Source organism: Mirounga leonina, unplaced genomic scaffold (genome assembly GCF_011800145.1).
Source record: "Mirounga leonina isolate KUSES-001 unplaced genomic scaffold, KU_Mleo_1.0 Mir_175, whole genome shotgun sequence".
Taxonomy (NCBI): Eukaryota; Metazoa; Chordata; class Mammalia; order Carnivora; family Phocidae; genus Mirounga; species Mirounga leonina.
In genome coordinates this window covers 23,804,452-23,823,356 of record NW_023270453.1, presented here as the reverse complement: position 1 = coordinate 23,823,356, position 18,905 = coordinate 23,804,452, and the positions used below count along the sequence as shown (strand labels likewise).

Genomic DNA, 18,905 nt, shown 5'->3' with positions numbered 1-18,905 from the left:
AATCTCAGAAGCCTGAGATCATGACCTGGCCCAAGGCAGCCACATAACTGACTGAGCCACCCAGGTGCCCCTGCTTTCCTTTTAAAGAATCCACTGCCAGACCCTTTCTTCTTCTCTTATCCACTTGAAATAAGGCACAGCGCATTGATAGACAAATGCCCACTGAGGACTTGGCCTTTGCAAAAATAATGATTCAAGAAAGGTTAGACAGTGAGAACATTTACACCCTCTGGATGCAAGGAGCCTGGGGATTATCCAAAGACTTCATTGCTGTGCTTCCTATGCCAGCTTCTCCATACCAAGGGAGATCAGGAGACTATTCTGCGTTCCTCTTAAATTTTTTTTTTTAAGATTTTATTTATTTATTTATTTGAGAGAGAGAGAGAGAAACAGCATGAGAGGGGATAGGGTCAGAAGGAGAAGCAGGCTCCCCGCTGAGCAGGGAGCCCGATGCGGGACTCGATCCCAGGACTCCGGGATCATGACCTGAGCCGAAGGCAATCGCTTAACCAACTGAGCCACCCAGGCGCCCGTTCCTCTTAAATTTTAACGTGTCATCCCAGTCTTCTGTCTCTACTAAGGGGGTCCAACTTCTCTGACCCTTCATCCTCTTGTGAAGACGGAAGCCCTCAGTGCGTGGAACGTTCCAGATTCTCCTTTTCACTCTACAAATACTGGCAGGAGAGCTGGGACACCGAAGTGAGACCAGAGAAGAAGGGAAGTAATTAGGGAAAAAGCAGTCCTATTCTTCTCAGACAGCATCCCCGGATTAAGTAACTAGATGCTCAACACTCTTGTTTGACACTTCCCTGCAAGAAGCATAAAGGGCACCGTGCACAAGATCCATTCCTGTGTTTTTAAATCTCTTTACTTGACCCAGAAAAATCACAGCTGATCTTTGCTTACAAAACGTTTATCCACAGGCCAAGTCGCAAAGGAGGAGAGAAGGAGAGTTGGTGGTGTTGAGAGTGACCCTTCGGCCCACCTTCCCTTTCTTCGACGCTCAATTTAGACCTCGAGGCGAGACTGAGGAGAGTCCCGGGACCTCGCTTTCCCTGGCGTGAGCCCGCAGGAACGGCACCCGAAGTCGACCAGGATGCCACGGTATTCCCAAACGGACGGCCGCCAGCAGGCTCAGCGGGCACCGGGACGCTTGCCGTGCTTGGGTACCAGCAAAGGCTGACGTCTCCGAGGCTGCACCGCCCGGGTCCCCGGCGCGCGGCAACACCGGCCAGCGAGGCCCCGACGCCGGCTGCGCAAAGGCGGACAACAGGATGGCCTCCGGAGCCTGACGGCGGGGCTTCCAGAAATGGTTCCGCCGTCAGGCGGCGCCGCCCGGCCTGGAAACACCGCGGTCCACGGACAACGGCGGCCAGGCTCCCTCGGGACCTCCGCGGCCGACGCCGCTCCCCCTGCCACCCGCTCACCTGCAGGCCGCCGCCCTCCGCCCCGCGCCGCTCCGAGGCGGGCCCCGCCCCGTGCGACACCGTCCTCAGCACCGGCCCTCAGGCCCGCGTCGCTGCCCGGGCCCCATCCGACACCGCGCTCCGGCCGGAAGCGGACTCACGCCCTTCCGGGGAGGGGCTTCGAGCAGCCGCGCCGCGGGCCGCGGCCTCGCGGAGGCAAAGCGGCTTTCCGCCGGGTGCCGCCCTGGCGGCGGGAAAGAGTTAATGCTACCGAGTGTCCCGTTTCCCGCCGCGGCCTAGAGGGGCCTGCGCGGCTCGGCGAGCTGCTGTCGCCGCCTCGCGTCCCGGCTCCGGGAGGCGCTGCGCGTCCGGCTGGTACCTGCGTAGCTTTCCGGCGGCTGGCTGCGCCTGATCCCCCGAGCCCCGCCCGGCGAGGGTGGCCGCCCCTGCGCGCGCGGGGCCCTCGCTCTTCCTGGGGCTTGCGTCCCGGTCGGGATCGGCGGCCCCCGAGGGCTTGTTCCCTCCTCTGGGCCGCGCGTCCCTCACAGCGATCACGTTTTCCTGGTGAGGTAGGTTTCAGCCGCTGAGACGGGCCCCATTTGTAGTGTCCTTGACAGGGACATGGAGGCGCGGCTCGGCCCGGGTCCCACGAGCGACGGGCGGCGGCCCCTAGTATGGGATTTAGGTCCCCTGCAGTCTTGGCTCCCGCTCCGTCCGCCACGGCATGCTCCCTGGATGATGGGAACCCCCTTTCCATCTTGTGTCCCCTGCAGTCTCTGCCAGAGTTCGTGAACCCTACTTCTCAGGATCCGGGCATTTCAGGGTGTCGGCGTCTCCTAATCATCAGGGCTCTCCTAGCGTCAGCCTTCGCCAGGCAACGGGTTACTTACTAGGTCCACTACGTGCAGGCAGGGCTAGAGTGCACAGGGCAAAGTCTTTGCTGCAAGGAATCTCACCAAAGGACCGGGGCATTTTCGTGACCGGCAGTAGTTACACAGGCTAGGAAGAGCTCGGGAGGCCTAGGCTGAGCGCTGCGGGAGTCCAAGGAAGTCAAAGTTGACTTATGGTTGGGGAAATGGACAAAGACCTTGAACCTGGTCTGTCCGCACCACGGAGTGGGGCCACATCCACGCAGAGGGAAAGCTGGAAAAGATTGGGGTGTGAGAAGATCCGTCATACGTTTCCACTAAGTGTGATCGGGCTACATTTGGAGGAAGACTGAACAGTGAGAAAGTAAGTTCTAGTAGCCCTCTCACGGGGTGCGTTGCATGGCAGTGAAGAGACTGCATTTAATAAAAGTAAATCCTGGAGCATCGCTGGAGGCTTTTCTGAGGGAGCTTCTTTCCAGGGCAGTTCATCTGGAAGTAAGGTGAAGGTGGGAATGAAAATGGGAGACCAGTACCAGGCCATTATATTACTTTTGCTTTTAGGTGGAATCCTGTTATGCTTCTCTGATCCTTTCTCAAAGGATTAAACACGGGAGATAAGAATAAGCATCTGCCTAAGTCACTTGAATAGGTTTCAGAGCAGATTCATTTCCTTAGAATCCGAGTCAGGTTGAGACTTAAGTTTCTTCAAAAGCAATTCTTTCCAGGCTTCCAGAAGCAGAGGACAGTAGTGCTCTTAGCATTGAGATCCTCACCATCAGGCCCAAGGCTGAGCATATACTTGGAACTTACTAAAGTGAATAAATGAACTTCTGCCAGTGGTGCCCTGGCATGGCACTGGAGGGCCTGATTCATAACATGGGTACAGAGGTGGTTGGGGGAGAAAAAGTGGGAAAAGAGACCCCCGTGAAAGCAAGAAGAAGGCACAAACTGGTGAATAGTGAATGAGGGCCAGTAAACAGAAGTAAGCAGAAACAAGGCACAAACTGGTGAATAGTGAATGACGGCCAGTAATGATTTTTCGTAGTTTGAAGTCTGTGTCAGAGTTCCTTTCCCTTGCTGTGGAGCCACCAACATCCCCCCCACAGGAGGGGGATTCCCCGCAGGAATCACATTCCCCTGCCTTGGTACTGCTTGAAAAATGATGAAATGTACAGCTGGGAAGCGATGACAGCAAAGACCTGCACTTTATTCTGAGTTACCACACAACTGCAGTAGCGGGCTGAGTGGCTTTGCTGCGTGACTGGCTGGAGTTAACAATGCTGCTACTGACTAACCAATTCTTGCTTTTTTCTTTTTCCATTTATATTAGTTATCACTGAATAATTCCCTTAGTTATGACTGCCTTTTTCAAAGTTGCTTGATCTTAGTCTGAATTTGCTCCACACCCTATTCACGATCATATTCTTTCACGATCCTCTTAGTGTTCCACAAACCAGTTGGCATTTCTGGCAACAAAGGTTAGAGAAAAACTAGCAGCCTGGACTCTTGGGTTTCTAGATGAGAAGCTTGTGATAATTCTTGGAAATTGAGGAATGAATGAAAGCCAATCAGGCTCTGCAGTATAGGAGAAGAAAAAATAATGAAATGCCAATCATTTTCCTCATTTCTCTGACATACTTTTCTTTCTTCATAGCACCTGAAATGGATAAAAGTTGCAGTTTTTGTTACTTCCCATGAGTTTGTGTGTCTGGAATGAAAACAATGAAATTAATCTAGAGTAGGACATTTGTAAGGACATGGAATGGCATTGGGCATCACCAGGAGGACCTGCAAGGAATATCTGAGGATTATCAGAAACACTAGTAGAGAAATCTTTTAAATTTCTTCAAGCAGGGGAAAAAGTGAGTATTGTTTCAAATTAAGCAACATCTACAGTGAAGAGAATTCGAATAAAGTCTCAAATATAACAAATCTGTTACTTAACATCCTAATGTAAATTTAGAACAAAAAAATGAAAGGTCAAATCTTTTTAAAAATGTTTAACTATGATAAAATATTTTTAAAACTTTTGGACTGATCTCTAAGAATTGCCATGACTCTGAAACTCAGTAATTCCGAAATATGGAAAAGCTTCAGTGAAAAATAACACTTGAGAATATACCAGATGTACACAAGGAAGAAGTTCTGAGAGTGGGAAAAGTACCACTAACAAATTTTTATATACTTAGAGATTACCTCGGTAAACATAAGAAGTTAAAGCTCAGTCATTGAGAATGCTACATTGAATGTAATAAACGTGAGATTTCTTCACATGGACAACAGAACCTATTAACTTTCTTTTTCATGTAAAGATACTAAACAATTGTTCAGGAATACCAGCTCTCCAGACATCCCAATGTTAGGATAGCGTGGACTCTTTATCCAGGTGGGTGGCCTGCCGCCCAGTGAACACTACGTACAGAGCACCACGAGCACTTTTGTTTCTGGCAGCGAGGTAAAATCAGGTCGTTTTGGAAGGGGAGAAGCCACTCTGCATCTCTGCTACATAAGATTACTCTCTCTATGCCTTTGAGGCTTTCACACTCCCTTCTCAAGCACTACTTTTTATGTAGACTCTCACTTGGCTTTGTTCTTGGGGACACATCTCACCTCTGCTCCTGTTGTCTTTTTCTGTGTTGAGTTAGGGAGAGTATGCAGGTATTCCTGTTATTCCTGACTGGTGCTGCTGTATCTGTCAAGAAAGGAGGAGGTGGACGGGGTTCTGAGAACACATCATTCATATCTTGCAGGAGCAACAGCCAGATAGGGCTTTGATAGTGGTGGCTTTCTGAGTTCATAAGACCTTCATCTGTAGACTCACACTTCAGTCATGAGCCTTTATCCCTTTTAGCCCAATACCCTTCTGTACAAATGCCTGTGCCTTTTGGGGCTTTAAGCTAGTTTTTTGTTTTGCTTTTAATTTTTTCCAATTCAGTAAGGCTTTTCCCTCTTTTTCTCCTGTTGGTTGTTTGAACAAAATTCACTATGAATAAAAGAGGGAAATATACAACATTGAATTTGGAGGAGAAAATGAAGGTTCTCAGTAGGATTGAAGCTGGACGATCTCTTAAAAGTGTAATGGATGAATTTGGAATCAGTAAATCAACATTTTATGACATTAAAAAGAATAAGAAATTGATTTTGGACTTTGTACTGAAGCAGGACATGCCATTAGCAGGGGCTGAGAAGAGAAAAAGGACAACAGGAGCCAAATATGGTGATGTGGATGATGCAGTCTACATGTGGTACCAACGGAAACGCTCAGCTGGTGTCCCTGTTAGAGGTGTGGAGCTTCAGGCTGCTGCAGAGAGATTCGCACAGTGTTTTGGGCGAACAGACTTTAAAGCTAGCACTGGCTGGCTTTTTAGATTTCGAAATAGGCACGCAATTGGGAATCGAAAAGTATGTGGGGAACAAGTCCTAAGTTCAGCTTCAGAAAATGTTGAACCATTTCGACGAAAACTGTACATGCTTATCAAAGAGGAGAAACTGAGTCTAGCTCAGCTGTACAGTGGGGATGAGACTGACCTCTTTTGGAAGTCAATGCCAGAAAACATTCAGGCAAGCAGAAAAGAGATCTGCCTGCCTGGGAGGAAAATAAACAAAGAACGGTTGTCTGCTCTTTTATGTGCAAATGCAGATGGAACTCATAAGTTAAAGTCAATCATTATTGGAAAATCAAAGCTGCCCAGAAGTGTGAAAGAGGACACAAATACCTTACCTGTGATATATAAGCCTAGTAAAGATGTTTGGTTCACCAGAGAATTGTTTTCAGAATGGTTCTTTCAAAACTTTGTTCCCGAGGTCAGGCATTTTCAACTTAGTGTTTTAGGATTCCATGAAGAGGATGTCAGGGCCTTGTTACTTCTGGACAGTTCTCCAGTTCACTCTTCCGCCGAATCACTAACCAGTGAGGATGGTCGAATAAAATGCATGTTCTTTCCCCATAACACTTCAACCTTGATTCAGCCAATGAATCAAGGTGTGATCTTGAGCTGCAAACGACTTTATAGGTGGAAGCAACTTGAAGAGAGTCTTGTAATTTTTGAAGAAAGTGATGATGAGCAAGATAAAGGAGAAAAAGGAGTTTCCAAGATTAAAATCTACAACATAAAAAGTGCAGTTTTTAACTGGGCAAAGAGTTGGGATGAAGTAAAACAAATAACCATAGCAAATGCATGGGAAAATCTTCTTTACAAAAAGGAACCTGAATATGATCTTCAAGGCTTAGAAGATGGAGATTATAGAGAAATCCTGGAGAAATGTGGGGAGTTGGAAACCACACTGGCTGATGATAGAGTGTGGTTCAATGGGGATGATGAAGAAAAGGGTAGCCCCGCAAAAACAAAAAGTGGAATTACAAAGGAAGTTGTTCAGAAAGGAGGAGGAGCTGAAGAGCAGACTGCTGAATTTCAGTTACCTGCTGTCAGAGAGAGTTTGGACTACCTACTTGACTTTGTTGATGTCACACCTGAGTTTCAAAGGTTCCGTTTCACACTGAAAGAGATGCAACAAGAAATAATAAAAAAAGAGTTCCAGAGTAGAATCCATTCTAGGATTGGTAGTTTTTTGAAACCCAGGCCTCGTGTTATGAAGGACTCCTTCAATATGCCTTCAACTTCTAGTAATTAGATTTTGTGTTTAAAGGTTTCTGTAGTTATGTATGATGCAGACCTGTTATGAATTGTCATTGTTTTTATCAGCTGACCTCATTTTGAATAGCACTGCCCATTTATATACTGTTTATAATACATACAATTTAAAAATAAATTTCTTTAAAATATAAAAACATTCATTAATCCATTTTTATTTCTGTTTTAGCCAAGGATCTGAATAACAAAGAGTTATTGTCCCAGATTATCTAAGGTGGAATGGATGTGGGAAAAGCATTACATTCTATCTCATTCAGAGCATATAACAAGAAGCTATATGCTGACTAGTTCTAGTTATTTTTTAAAAGATTTTTTAAAAGTACATAAAATAAAAAAATAAAAAGAGATTTGGTTTTCAGTTTAATGGTGTGACATGCTCTGCTTTCTTAAATTTGTACCACCTGCTGTCCCCCCTTCTTGTGCAAGTAACATGCTGATTATAGAAGATACATATTTAAAAGATGAAAAGCACCCAACATCTGTCGACCAATGATAGTTTAACACTTTGGTATATTTTATGTATTTAAAAAACAGGCAGATTACTTGGTAAATACAAGTTTTTATATCTTATTGTCTTAACATGCTTTAGGCCTTGGCATTAATAAAACGTTAGCATTTGTTTTAAGCCTAGGGTAGAATGGATTGTGGAAGAAGTTGATGGGAATGTCAGATGAGTTTACTGGACAGCTCTCTAGTTCCTTTTAAGTCATTGCATCAAACGCCCCACCCCCACCCCGCCCCCGCCACAGGTAATACATTTCCAGAGTGAATGACCGGCAGTCACACCCTTTCGAAAAGTATTCACTAATTCTGGAAGCCTCACGTTGCCTTTCCGTGCTAGGTACCGAGCCTGGTGTTGGGCATTTAGACTTGAATTAGAAAGAAAACGAATAGGAAGGAACAAACCACCATTCAATGTGTAAGTGCTAGGTGAGTGTGGAGAGGGCTTTGGGAGTGTTTGGGTAGCAGGGGAAGTATCTAAGAGGGTCAACTGTGACTTCTGAGCTGAGCTTTAAAATTTAGTGCTGGCAGTGGCAGGGCAGTCCGGGCAAAGAGCTCAGGCTCTTCGATTTGAGAGTGAATCTCCCTGGGAAGCTGCAAGATCCCTGGATGGTTGCTGTAGGAGCAGCTGGCAAAGAAAAGCAGGAAAGACAGGTCCGGGCCAGATTTTCATGCTAGGTCATCCTAGGATTTCAGACATCCGTCTGGGCCCACGTAAAGTTCTGTCGGTTCGACATCCTAAATGGCTCACCTTTTGTCTCCACTTCTCCCTCCCTGCTGTTCGTGTCCCGGTCCAGGCTGCCATCACCCCCTGACTGGACAACTGCATCAGTCTCCTTTCTTGTCCTCTCCCGATCCTTTCTCATCCTGTAGCCCCTTCGTGGGCTTCCCTTTGCATTTAAGCAAAGACTCCTGACCTCAGGTCGGCCTGCAGGCCCGCCCTTCCCGGCGCCTGAAACTCCCCTTTCCCGGCGGCCACACCACCCAGGTCTGCGCTCGCCCCCTGCTGGACCACGAGAAGCCGGGCCCGCTGTAGGCCCCGGGTAAGCGCACACCTGAGAGACCGGGGAAGGTTTCGGGGAGGGTTGTAGCGCCGCCGGCGTCCGCTGGGAAAGAGGGAGAGGGAAGGCTGCGGCCTGGTGGCCAGGCCCAGCCCTATGAGCCGAGAACTGTGCGGAGCGCCAGCCAGTGTGCCAGAGCCACCTGAGCGTAAGGGCCGGGCGGCCCTAGGGGAAGTCGCGGCCCGGCGCAGCCATAGGGCGTCCGCCAAGCGGGCCAGAGTGGCCAGGGTGGAGAGCAGGCCCGTGAGACGGGCGCAGCCATAGAGTGTCAAGGGGCGGGCCAGAGCGGCCGGGAAAAAGGGGGTGGGCCCGAAGGGAGGAGAGGCCGGACGCAACCATGGAGTTCCTGCCGGCGAACTAGAGAGGCCAGAGTGGGGAGGCGTCGTGCCCTAACTGTCCCGGGTCGGGGAGCAGAGGCTGCCAGAAAGCTTGGGCGTAGGGTGAGGGAAGGTTTGTGAGGACTGCGCTGCCGAGCGCCCGCCCCGTCACCTCCTATTCCTTCCCGGGCTCGCGCAGAAGCCGTTCTCGGTGGGTTAGGCCGTCAGGAAGGGGCTGATGTCTTTGGTTCTGGAAATCATATTTTCAGGACTAGAGCTCCTCCGGGAAACCCAGGCACCTCAGTCTCGTTCCGGTGGCTGATCCCCCGCCCCCTCCCCTGAAGAACGGGAAAGAGTAGGGATACGGAGGCAAACACGACAACGCATTATGTCCAAAAACATACCCCAGGATTTGAGAAAGGAACTTGAGTAATTTCTTTCCTTACCCTTTCTTGCCTCCGGAAATCTGACCACCTCCTCAGAGCAGGTTTGGAACCTGGCGTGTCACCAGTTTTGATCTCTGCCTACAGCTTCTGGGACATTTCAGTGATAAATTGAGGATATTAACTGAAAGATTTGTCCAAATGTGTTGGTGTTCTGAGCGACTTTTAATCAACCATTTTCTCATTGTTGAATTTACCTGGACCATTCCCACTGCCTAACTGCCTACGTGAGGCATCATATAGCTCCTTTTAGTAAAAATGACTTGATCAGAAAGAATTATGTCTCCCTTTCAACAGTGGAAGTCAAATTTTAATCAAGTGTTTGCAAGCTAGATTGAAGGCTAAAGGGATGAATGCACCTCTATTTTTCTAATAAATGCACTTTTGCTTTAATCTTAACTATTTTTGAGTTGCTGACACTCAAAGAAGTTAGCCCCCTAGTGCTAATAAATTTGCTAGAACTTTTTAATGACTTAGTTGTTTCAAATGTTTGTGAAACATTTACAAAAATTACAAGTCTTAAAGCAGTGGTGGTGATTCTGCACTTTCCAAAATGCTATCAGTTGACAGTGTAATTCAACAGTAAACTCTTCATAAAAGGGCTGGGGGTACAGAATCTTGAACTTCAGATTATGATATTGAGACCCATAAATCCTTCCCTTACTGCAATAAAAATTCTTAGTGATTGCTGATGTTTTTTTCTGGAGAAAAAAATTGTTTAATACTTTTTCCAGTCTCTGGCCTTACAAGCTTTGTCCTCAGTGATGTCTGGCCCGCTGCTCTTAATTTGCCTCTGCCAGGTTTTTTCACAGTGCTTAAATGTAGTACCAATTCTCCACCCAGGAGTCCTTCCTTCTGTTGGTCTTCTGTGCTACCTTTGCTCCAAGGACTGTGGCTATTGCTCAGGGTCAGTCCACATCTCCCAGGTCTCCTTTGTACCCATCTGGGCTGAGGGGGGCAAGGGTCTTTATTGCCCCAGTGTCAGTCTCCCATTGACCTAGGAGCCAGTTGGAGACGTCTGGTTTCTTTTTCAAGGACTAGTGGGTAAAAGTATAAACGTAAAAAGTGCGTGTGCAGCATTAAAGTACAAATGTAAGAAAGCACACATTGGCCATCCCTTGCAGGGACCTCGTGGGAGCCTGCAGAAAGGACCTCCAACCTGCTCTTTGATATAACCACAAGGAAAGAAATCATCATTCCTGCCTGTCAGTAACAGAAATTTCTGCCAGCGTGGTCTTACATTGGCATCAGTGGCAGGTGCTTAGAAGGCAGTCTTGCCAGTATTTTCTGCCCACAGATGACACCAATAGATGAATACTCTCTATGTGCCAGGACCTGAGCCAGATGTTTTGCATGGAATTTTCTGTGAAATCATCTCATTAAAACAGCCAAGAACAGCTCTGCTTGTGAATTAGCTAGAAGGGGAGCTAAACGGGGGGCGCTTCCTATTGGAAAGCCTTTTTAGTGCGGGGAGTGAATTTCTGGGGGCTCTCATTGCTCTAGCCTGAAGCTGCAGTGCTCCCAGTAGGAGCAACAGCACTTGGACCACTATCAGATCTGCAGGGATGACACTATAGGGGAGAGGGGTGAAAGGGAGGGGTGCTTTCCATTCTCACGAGATTTACAATCCATTTAAGTTGCAATCTTAACCAGAGTGCTTAGTAACAACATCAACTTGACGTCACCCACACATTTCATGGCATTAGCAGCCACACCAATCAGTCCTAAATTAATCTCTCTCAAATCTTAACCCTCTCTCCTGCCCCTCAAACCCTGCACTACCCCTGCCCTCTTATGGAGAAAGGAAGAGAAATAAGAAACTAAGATTTTTCAAAGATTTTATTCTTTTCAAAGGTTTTATTTGCCAGAGAGAGAGCCAGCGAGAGAGCATGAGCACAAGCAGGGGGAGCGGCAGGCAGAGGGAGAAGCAGGCTCCCCCCAAGCAGGGAGCCCGATGTGGGGCTCGATCCCAGGACCCTGAGATCATGACCTGAGCCGAAGGCAGACGCTTAACCAACTGAGCCACCCAGGTGTCCCAAGAAACTAAGATTTTTTTAAAAACTGATCAGGAAATGGGGGGAGGGGTATGTACGGTTGTTTCCCTCACTTAAAATTAGTGTATTTGATAGCCAATTGCCAGGTAATGTTCCACCTTTTTCTCCCAGAGAACAGTTAGCTATCTTCCTCCAGGGCCAAATCCTGAGAGGTTTTCCTGGCATCAGAATTTCCTACTCCTAGAATACTTCCTGGTAGTCTACCTCTTTCTCATAGATACACATTCCTGGAATTCCTATTCCCGATTCCCCATGCTAAAATACAAAGCTTTCCCCTAAAAATCTTGCCCTTGCCTCTATTTTCCCTCCATTAACAGGCAATAATTCAGGTATGTTCTGTCTTTGAAGAGCCATTTTCCTTCAGCTTTGTCAAAAGAAAGTAAACATTCTAAACAAACGATCAAAGACATTTTTACTGCTGTCCACCACTCAAAGGAAAGAAGCCTTCTAGGAGACCCTTATGACAACGTGACCCCAAGCAGCCACTGGGCTTGACCCTTTGTTATCGCGAAGCAGTCCCAAGCTTGACCGGTCAGGGCCCCACCCTACCTCAGCCCTCCTCAGCCAACCTCATCCAAACCTTCTTTGACCAACCACAGAAAAAGCAGGTCCTCTGGCCAAAGCACACAGGAAACAAATCAACACGGAGGCCAAGACAAAAGGTCCTCAATGAAGAGTCACACACGCTCATGTTTCCTGAAGATATTTATTACCATCCAAACATTTTCAACAGGGAAAGGCATGATCCCTAATTTCCCCAGCATCCACATTTGCAAAACCTCCCAGGGAACCCCGCTTTCATAGAACCCTCTGAAGACCCCAGAGCTCTGTTTCTTTCTTGGACAGAAGTGGGGTAAGTCTTAATCTCTGCAAAGGTGCACTAATTCAAAATCCGGTTTCCTCTGCCAACACCTGGGCTGAACTGCAAACTCCATCTTACTATTTCCCTCAGGTCTCTGGTTCCTCTTGGTCTGAGGTGATGGTTATAAGCCCGGCCTGTGCATGGGCCTTCCCATCCGAGAGGCGCTGTGGTAGCTGCCCTGGACTGCCCATGGCTTCCCAGCCAGGCCTTTGGGGGAGCTGCAAGTCGCCAACCAGTCTTCTGTGGCCATGAGCTGGTTTCCAGAATACTCCGCCCTTCTTTGGTCCCAGGCCTCAGAAGCCCAAATGCCCCTGCTGAACATTCCAAGTGAGGAAGCAGTAACGGAAAGTCACATGGATTCCCAAAGTTGTTGGGATAGACAATGGATACAGTAAGGCACCCAAATCACAACCTGGCTAAATATACCAAGGGAGTAGGTGTACCCTGGCACAAGAGGCTTCATAGAGAAGGTCACCCCAAAGACTTGCCACCCTCAATAGTTTGGACAGAATTCTGTTTTAGTTCTATGCTAATCCTTTGCTGCCTCTGCACCTCCCTCACAATGACCCCCACCTTGTTCCTCTTTATAGTAATTACTTTAAAAACAGATCATTTGGTGGGCTGGGCAAAAAAGACCAGCTCTTAACAGGACTCTGAGTATGCCACCTTATCTGGGCCAAAGAGAAATCCCATTGTTTCTATCCCGTGTGAGTTCTCTGGTGACTCATAAGGCGTGAACTCCGAGAAAAGCTCTCTCCACATTCAGAACATTTATAGGGTCTCTCTCCCGTATGGGTTCTCAGATGACGAATCCGATTGGAGCTGTGAGAAAAACTGTCTCCACACTCATGACAGGTATAGGGTTTTTCTCCCGTGTGAATTCTCTGGTGCCTGATTAAGTTTGATCTATGAGAGAAGTTTTCCCCGCAAAGGTTACACTTATATGGTTTCTCCCCTGTGTGCGTTCTCTGATGTCTGGTGAGGTGCATGCCCTGCCGGAAGCTTTTCCCACAAGTCAAACATTCAAAGAGTTTTTTCTCTGCCTTGTGGGTTCCATGATTTGTAAGAAAGAGGGTGCTGTCACTCACTGCTTCCCCACACTCAGAGAAGGGGTAAAGCCTCTCTTTCTCATGAGTTCTTTCATGTATGACAAGGTGTGAACTGCGAGAGAAACTTTTCCCACACTCAGCACACTTATAAGGTCTCTCTCCCGTGTGAATTCTTTGGTGTCTAAGGAGGTTGGAACTATGAGCAAAGATCTCCCCACACTCGGGGCACTTGTAGGGCTTTTCACCTGTGTGTGTCCTCTGGTGCCTGTGAAGGTTTGAGTTGCAAGAGAAGCTTTTTCCACATACGTTACATTGATAGGGTTTCTCACCCGTGTGGGTGCGCTGATGGCGAGTCAGGTGGGTATTCTGACTGAAGCTTTTTCCACATTCCAGGCACTTATGGGCCTCCTCTCCCAAGTGTGCTCTGTGTAGTGACAGAAAGTGTGGGTTCCCACCAAAGATTTCGCCACACTCCACACCCATACACAGTCTCTCTGCTGCATGTATTCTCTGGTGCCTAATTAGGTTCGAGTTGTTAGAGAAATTTTTGCCACACAAGGGACATAAGTGGAGCTTCTTTGGCTGCAATTCCTTTGGTCGCCCCAGTTCTCTGCAACTTGTGGCCCCCACTAAGGACGGCTCCATCCCTTCCTCTGGGGGAGGCTCCCAGTGCCCTTCTGCCCTGTCCCGAGGCCTTCCCTGCTCAGGACTCCAGGGCACCTCCCCTCTGGCCTGGCCAGGCAACAGTGCCTGTGGGTGGACGCTCTCAGGGGAAACGGACTGAGCACCTTCTTCCTGGTTCTCAAACTTCTCTTCTCCTGGCAGAGCAACAGAAACCAAACCCCTATGTTATTCCTACACCAGAAGAAAGGAATTCCCACATATCTGCTACTCCCTGGAGGTCAAAAGCCCAGAAGGGCTGGTTCTACCCCAGTTTCCCATTTTCCTCATGTAGGTAGTGCACTCTAGAGAGGAAAAGGGGTGGGGCCATCGCTCAGGAACCAGCGCTCACTCAGACCAGTCCTGAATTCCCTGTACAGGCAGGCCCCCAATTCCCTCTACAACTAAGCCTCCAGCTTCTGCCCTGTGGAAATGAATGGGATGGAGTACAGCTGAGACTAGGGTGGGGCCCAGGGGTGAATGCCTCCTTGCATTCTGTACCCTGGGATGGAAGTGGGCAGTGGGGACACAGGAAGCAATGTATCTTCCTGGCAACAGTGATGAGCTAGTCCTACACCCAAATCCTCAAATGCCTCCCTCCCAACAGTGGGATGCTAGCTGGACAGGCTGCTCATCTTCATTCCTTACCTGGAGCTGGGCTTCTGAGACTCAGGCCCTCCTTGCAAGTCTGAACACTGGGATCCCATGGCTTTCCTCCTTGTTCCACATGGGTGCTCAGGGTCTCCTGACTAGGAACCTGAGACTCTGTTTACAATGAAAGAAACAGATTTCTATGTCACCGTTTTTCTCTACCAGGCAGAAGAAACAAAGATAATCTTGTTCCCCGCACTTAGTGGACATATCCACAGAAGGTACAATAAGTCTGACAGCAAATACTTGGAATGTACACTCAACTGTTCTCAGTAATTACCTCCAGAGAAAGAAATTGGAGGAGGGAGACTATGGCTTTTTTTTCTTTTTACACTTTTGTAGTACTTGGGACCTTCTGCAATGAGAATGTATACTTTTGTAATTAAAACAATCAAACAAACATGATTAGAGTGATCAGTTCTTGAGGAATTAGTTTAATATTATAAAAGAGCCCTGACTCTCACAGATAAATATAAACTAGAACTGAGTTCCACTAGACAACTCCAGGAGAAAACATAATATGATGGACAATCAGAAAGAAACCTGGGGCTCTGGGAGGACCCTGAGGTTAAAACCCAAAAGCACCATTCCTGTGCTATGCTAAAACTAAAACCTCATTCCAATCCCAGCAAACATGGACTTTAAACAGTTTAGTTCTAAGAACTTGTGATCCAAACTTCTCTTCCTATGCAGCACTCACTGAAAGCTCTGCTTAAGTTAGGGCACCAAGCCAGGCCCAAGAATGGATAACCTGGACAAGATCCCAGTGAAGGAAACCAAACCCAGCAGTGACTCCTATGCAGAATTAGTGCAAGTGAGTTGATACCTGTGTCTCTTTACAAACACCTGATGTATGAAAAAAAGTACGTGTGACTCTTTTCTACCATGTGTTAATACAGCTATAATCAACTGTAACATATACAGAACTGTTTTACACTAAGACTTCCCACAACTTTTTATTATGAGAATTTTCATACATCCAAAGTTGAAGGAATTATACAATACCTGTACACTCTTCACCCAGATCCAACTATCAGTTTTTTGTCGTATTTCGCAAGCCTCATTTTTAATCTCTGCATAATAGTTCAACACATAGATGCATCTTAATTTATTTATCCCATTTTACACATATATATCATTTTCAAATTTCCAAAAGGCCTCCCCCGTTCCTGAATTTTTAAGGGCTGGGATAACTGCTAAGCTGGAATATTGATGCCAGTGCCCCCTGAAAGTTGGGGAAGGGCCTAGAAATACTAATGAAGCATAGAAAATACAAATGAGGTCAGAAGAATAAGCATCTCAAAATTGCAAGGCCTCAAGAACTGAGAGTCTGTGTGATGTGGGGGTGGGGGGAGGCTGTCAGTGGATTTGATTTGCTCTGCCCTGGGAAGTCCATAAAACTCACATTCCCTGCCTTCAGCTCTGGCAGCCGGGGGTCATAAGTTTGCCAACTGTGCCACCTGCCAGATGTTTAAATGATCCTAATTCAGGGGGCTTTAGAAAAAAGGAGGTCTTCTGGCAAAACTCAGAACTTATGTCCTGGAGGTGAGTGGCTAAAGGACAGGCCCCTGGTAAGAAGCGGCTCAGTCTTCATCCCTGGAAAAGAAGTCCTTACCCAGTGAGTCCACATTCTCATAACTCTCCTGCACCGTGTCCCTGGAGAGGGCCCTCTTACTAGGATCCTGATGCCCCCACTCCTCCTGGGAGATGTACATAGCCACGTCCTCTAAGCTCTCAGGCAACTGAAACAGCACAAGATCTCCTTTAGCCCGAGGCACCAAGAACAATTCAAGCAGAGTCATGAGTTATAGGGGCAAAACCCAGGGTGCCAAGGACACATTTCATGGGGAAGAAGGGTGCCAGGCCCACAAGTGAGGTGTGGAGAAAATACAGAAGGCGGGGAGGCTGCGCGTGGTGAGAGAGAAAGGATCCTCTCTGAGAGGCAAAAAGACCCCATCCCCACAAGAGCAACTGCGGGGAGAGGTACTGGGGGGGAGACAATGGGAACTTCCACATCACCTGGGGCCCAGTCATCTCCTTGTCTTCCATGTTTCCTTCAGCAGGAAAGAGAGAAAGCCAGGGAGCAGACAATGCTGAAGTGACAGAAATCATGATGAGAATGGCATTTGTAATTCTTGGGAACCCAAGGATTATTACAACACGGTATCCATTCCCCAACACCCAGTCTCTGCTGAGGATTGTACAATGAGCAAAAGAAGGCAACAGAGGCATAATAAAGCGATATCCAAAATGGCGGGGTGCAGGTAAAAAACACCAGTCAACTGCCCTGCTGGCCTGCAGCATTCAAGTCCTCAATCATCCAAAGCTCTAAATGTCTGTGCTGGGCTTACTTAGAGATCCCCCTCCCGCCTCCCATCCCCAGAAGAACCCAAGCCACCACTTTTAGGTCCTTCACTCCACATATGGGAACCCTGAGATCAGAAATTCCCTCACCTAGGCAACCGTACTCCACCTGATGGTGTCAGGGGGCAACCCCGAAGCCCCTCCTCCCTCCCACCTGCCCAGACAACTGTTCCTCACCCCTCTCCTTTACAGCTTGGGGGTCCCTTTTGGGGCTGGGGCCTAGCAGCTCCTGCAGCCTGGGGCCAGGGCTTCGCTCAGTCTCCAATGGCTCCAACTTGAAGCTCGGTGACTCTCGTGCTGTTTCCAGAGGCAAAGGCTCCTCCAAAAGCACTTCTGTTCCCCGCCTATGGTTTGTGACCTGGGAACCAACCCACATCACTCATCATCACAACAGGGCCCATAATAGGAAGGGAAATTAGTACAGAATTCTGAGGGCAAGCCTTCAACAGAGAACCACTGGCAATCCTTTTGGATCCAGCAAGAGAGAAGGACAGTTCACACTAAAAGCTTTCCTGATCCTCCAAGCATGGGAGAAAATAGGAGGGGAGGGTGTCCGCTCCCAGGGCACACCTTCCCCACACAGCTCTCTGACACACCTGACTTCCTCTTGCCTCCCCCCACTCTTTCTATATGCTTCCATTCCTCACTCCTGGATAAGTTAAACTTGGGTGACCCTGGGGGAAAATGCCCTCGGAACCTCACTGACAAACTGTTTTCCTAAATTCACTAGTAACCTGACCTAGCTCTGCAGAGGAGACCAGACTGCTGCACTTAACATAACAACAGCTAACAGCCATTAAGCACTATTGGCCAGTAGTGTGATCAAAACTACATGATGCTCTCCCTGCAACCCTCAAAGCAACCCTAAAAAGATGTTTTATCATTCTCACTTTACCAGTGGCAAATCCGAAGCCCAAAGAGATTAAGTAACTTGCCCAAAGTCACAAAGCTACAGAGCAGAGTGAGGATTTGAACCCTGCAAATTAACTCTGGGGGTCACATTAATGCAGAACCCCTGCCTCCATGTGGAAATAGGGCATTCTTCACGGCTCACTCTGTCCTTCCGGGGAAAACCTGGAAAATGAGTCTTCCTGACTAAACTATGAAAAGACCTCTTGCCCATATAAAGTCTACTCGGGGGACCAAGTAAAGGTATGGAGAACAGGGCCGCCGCAACGTCCTAGTCCTTGGGGCCAAACAAACCGCAGATAAGACAGCTCTTTCTCTCACCTGTAGTCGCAGCCTCCCAAGCTCTCTCTGCATGTCCTCCACAAGGGTCACCGCTTCCTCGCCGCTCTCAGGATGCAGCTCCTGCACCCTGCTCTGGATCTCCTGGGGCAGGATGGTCAGGAACTGCTCCAGTACCAGCAGCTCCAGGATTTGCTCCTTGGTACGCATTTCAGGCCGCAGCCACTCATGGCAGAGCTCCTGGAGCCGGCTGAGGGCTTCCCGGGGCCCAGCTGCCTCTTGGAAGCGGAACCGTCTGAAGCGTAAGTGGGAGGCCTCAGGGTTGGGCCCTGGATCTGGCGGGGGCAGCTCCTGGCTCCAGGCGCAGTCCTCCTCCAGTTTCACTATCAGGAGCCCTTCCCGGTCTTGGGACCCCGGGACCGACGCCATCGTCAGGCCCCGGGAGCGCCTTGGCCCCGAAACCAGCTGCGCCCGCCCGAGAAGTCTCCCCGGGCCCCGCGGCTGCAAGTCCCGGCCAAGGAGCCCAGCTCCAGCCCGGGCGCAGCTGGCTCCGGCACCTTGGCCTCAGTCGATCACGGGCGCCGCCGCGCCAACCCCGATCCAGTCACCCGCAGGACGCAACCCCCTCCCACCCCCAGGGCAGGACCTGAACGCCGCGCCTTCACGCTCGTCGCGGTCTCACGCAAGACCAGGCGCTTGGCTTCACGCCGGAAGTCCCAGCGCGCGTTAGGCGACCACAGCCAACGGCGCAGCCTCGGGACCAACTTCCGGGTCACGATCCGCGAATTCTAGCGCCCATTGGGACAGGTCTCGCCACGGACCCGACCA

At 48.7% G+C, this 18,905-nt stretch overlaps 2 protein-coding genes across 9 annotated transcripts; one reads left to right on the top strand and one right to left on the bottom strand.

The window, feature by feature from the left end:
- The first annotated feature begins 1,688 nt into the window (after positions 1–1,688).
- TIGD7 (tigger transposable element derived 7) lies at positions 1,689–7,205 on the top strand. 4 transcript variants are annotated; one of them, XM_035022076.1, is made up of 3 exons: positions 1,689–1,975; positions 2,180–2,639; positions 3,930–7,205. In XM_035022076.1, exon 3 carries the CDS (start codon positions 5,261–5,263, stop codon positions 6,905–6,907), a length of 1,647 nt encoding a protein of 548 aa, XP_034877967.1. In that variant the 5' UTR covers positions 1,689–1,975; positions 2,180–2,639; positions 3,930–5,260; the 3' UTR covers positions 6,908–7,205. The 4 variants fall into 4 exon arrangements, with proteins under 4 accessions (XP_034877967.1, XP_034877968.1, XP_034877969.1 ...); XM_035022078.1 differs by lacking the exon at positions 1,689–1,975 and having other exon boundaries at positions 2,002–2,639; positions 3,930–4,137; positions 5,272–7,205; XM_035022077.1 differs by lacking the exon at positions 2,180–2,639.
- Positions 6,690–18,757, bottom strand: ZNF263 (zinc finger protein 263). 5 transcript variants are annotated; one of them, XM_035022068.1, is made up of 6 exons: positions 18,120–18,757; positions 17,067–17,247; positions 16,545–16,618; positions 16,141–16,267; positions 14,523–14,639; positions 6,690–6,772 (listed from the first exon to the last, which is right to left on the bottom strand). In XM_035022068.1, the coding sequence occupies exons 1-6, from the start codon at positions 18,504–18,506 to the stop codon at positions 6,768–6,770; spliced, it is 891 nt and encodes a 296-aa protein (XP_034877959.1). In that variant the 5' UTR covers positions 18,507–18,757; the 3' UTR covers positions 6,690–6,767. The 5 variants fall into 5 exon arrangements, with proteins under 5 accessions (XP_034877959.1, XP_034877955.1, XP_034877957.1 ...); XM_035022064.1 differs by lacking the exon at positions 6,690–6,772 and adding an exon at positions 11,991–14,032 and having other exon boundaries at positions 18,120–18,752; XM_035022067.1 differs by lacking the exon at positions 6,690–6,772 and adding an exon at positions 13,467–13,638.
- Between the last annotated feature and the right edge of the window lie 148 nt (positions 18,758–18,905).

Excerpts from the sequence above, each read along its gene's own strand:
- ZNF263 (XM_035022064.1), bottom strand. The coding sequence starts at position 18,506 with ATGGCGTCGGTCCCGGGGTCCCAAGACCGGGAAGGGCTCCTGATAGTG. Across the intron at positions 16,619-17,066 it reads CCAAGCTGTAAAGGAGAGGG|CATTGTCTGCTCCCTGGCTT; the intron begins GTGAGGAACAGT and ends CTGTCACTTCAG. Across the intron at positions 16,268-16,544 it reads AGGAGATGACTGGGCCCCAG|TTGCCTGAGAGCTTAGAGGA; the intron begins GTGATGTGGAAG and ends GTGCTGTTTCAG.
- TIGD7 (XM_035022077.1), top strand. The coding sequence starts at position 5,261 with ATGAATAAAAGAGGGAAATATACAACATTGAATTTGGAGGAGAAAATG.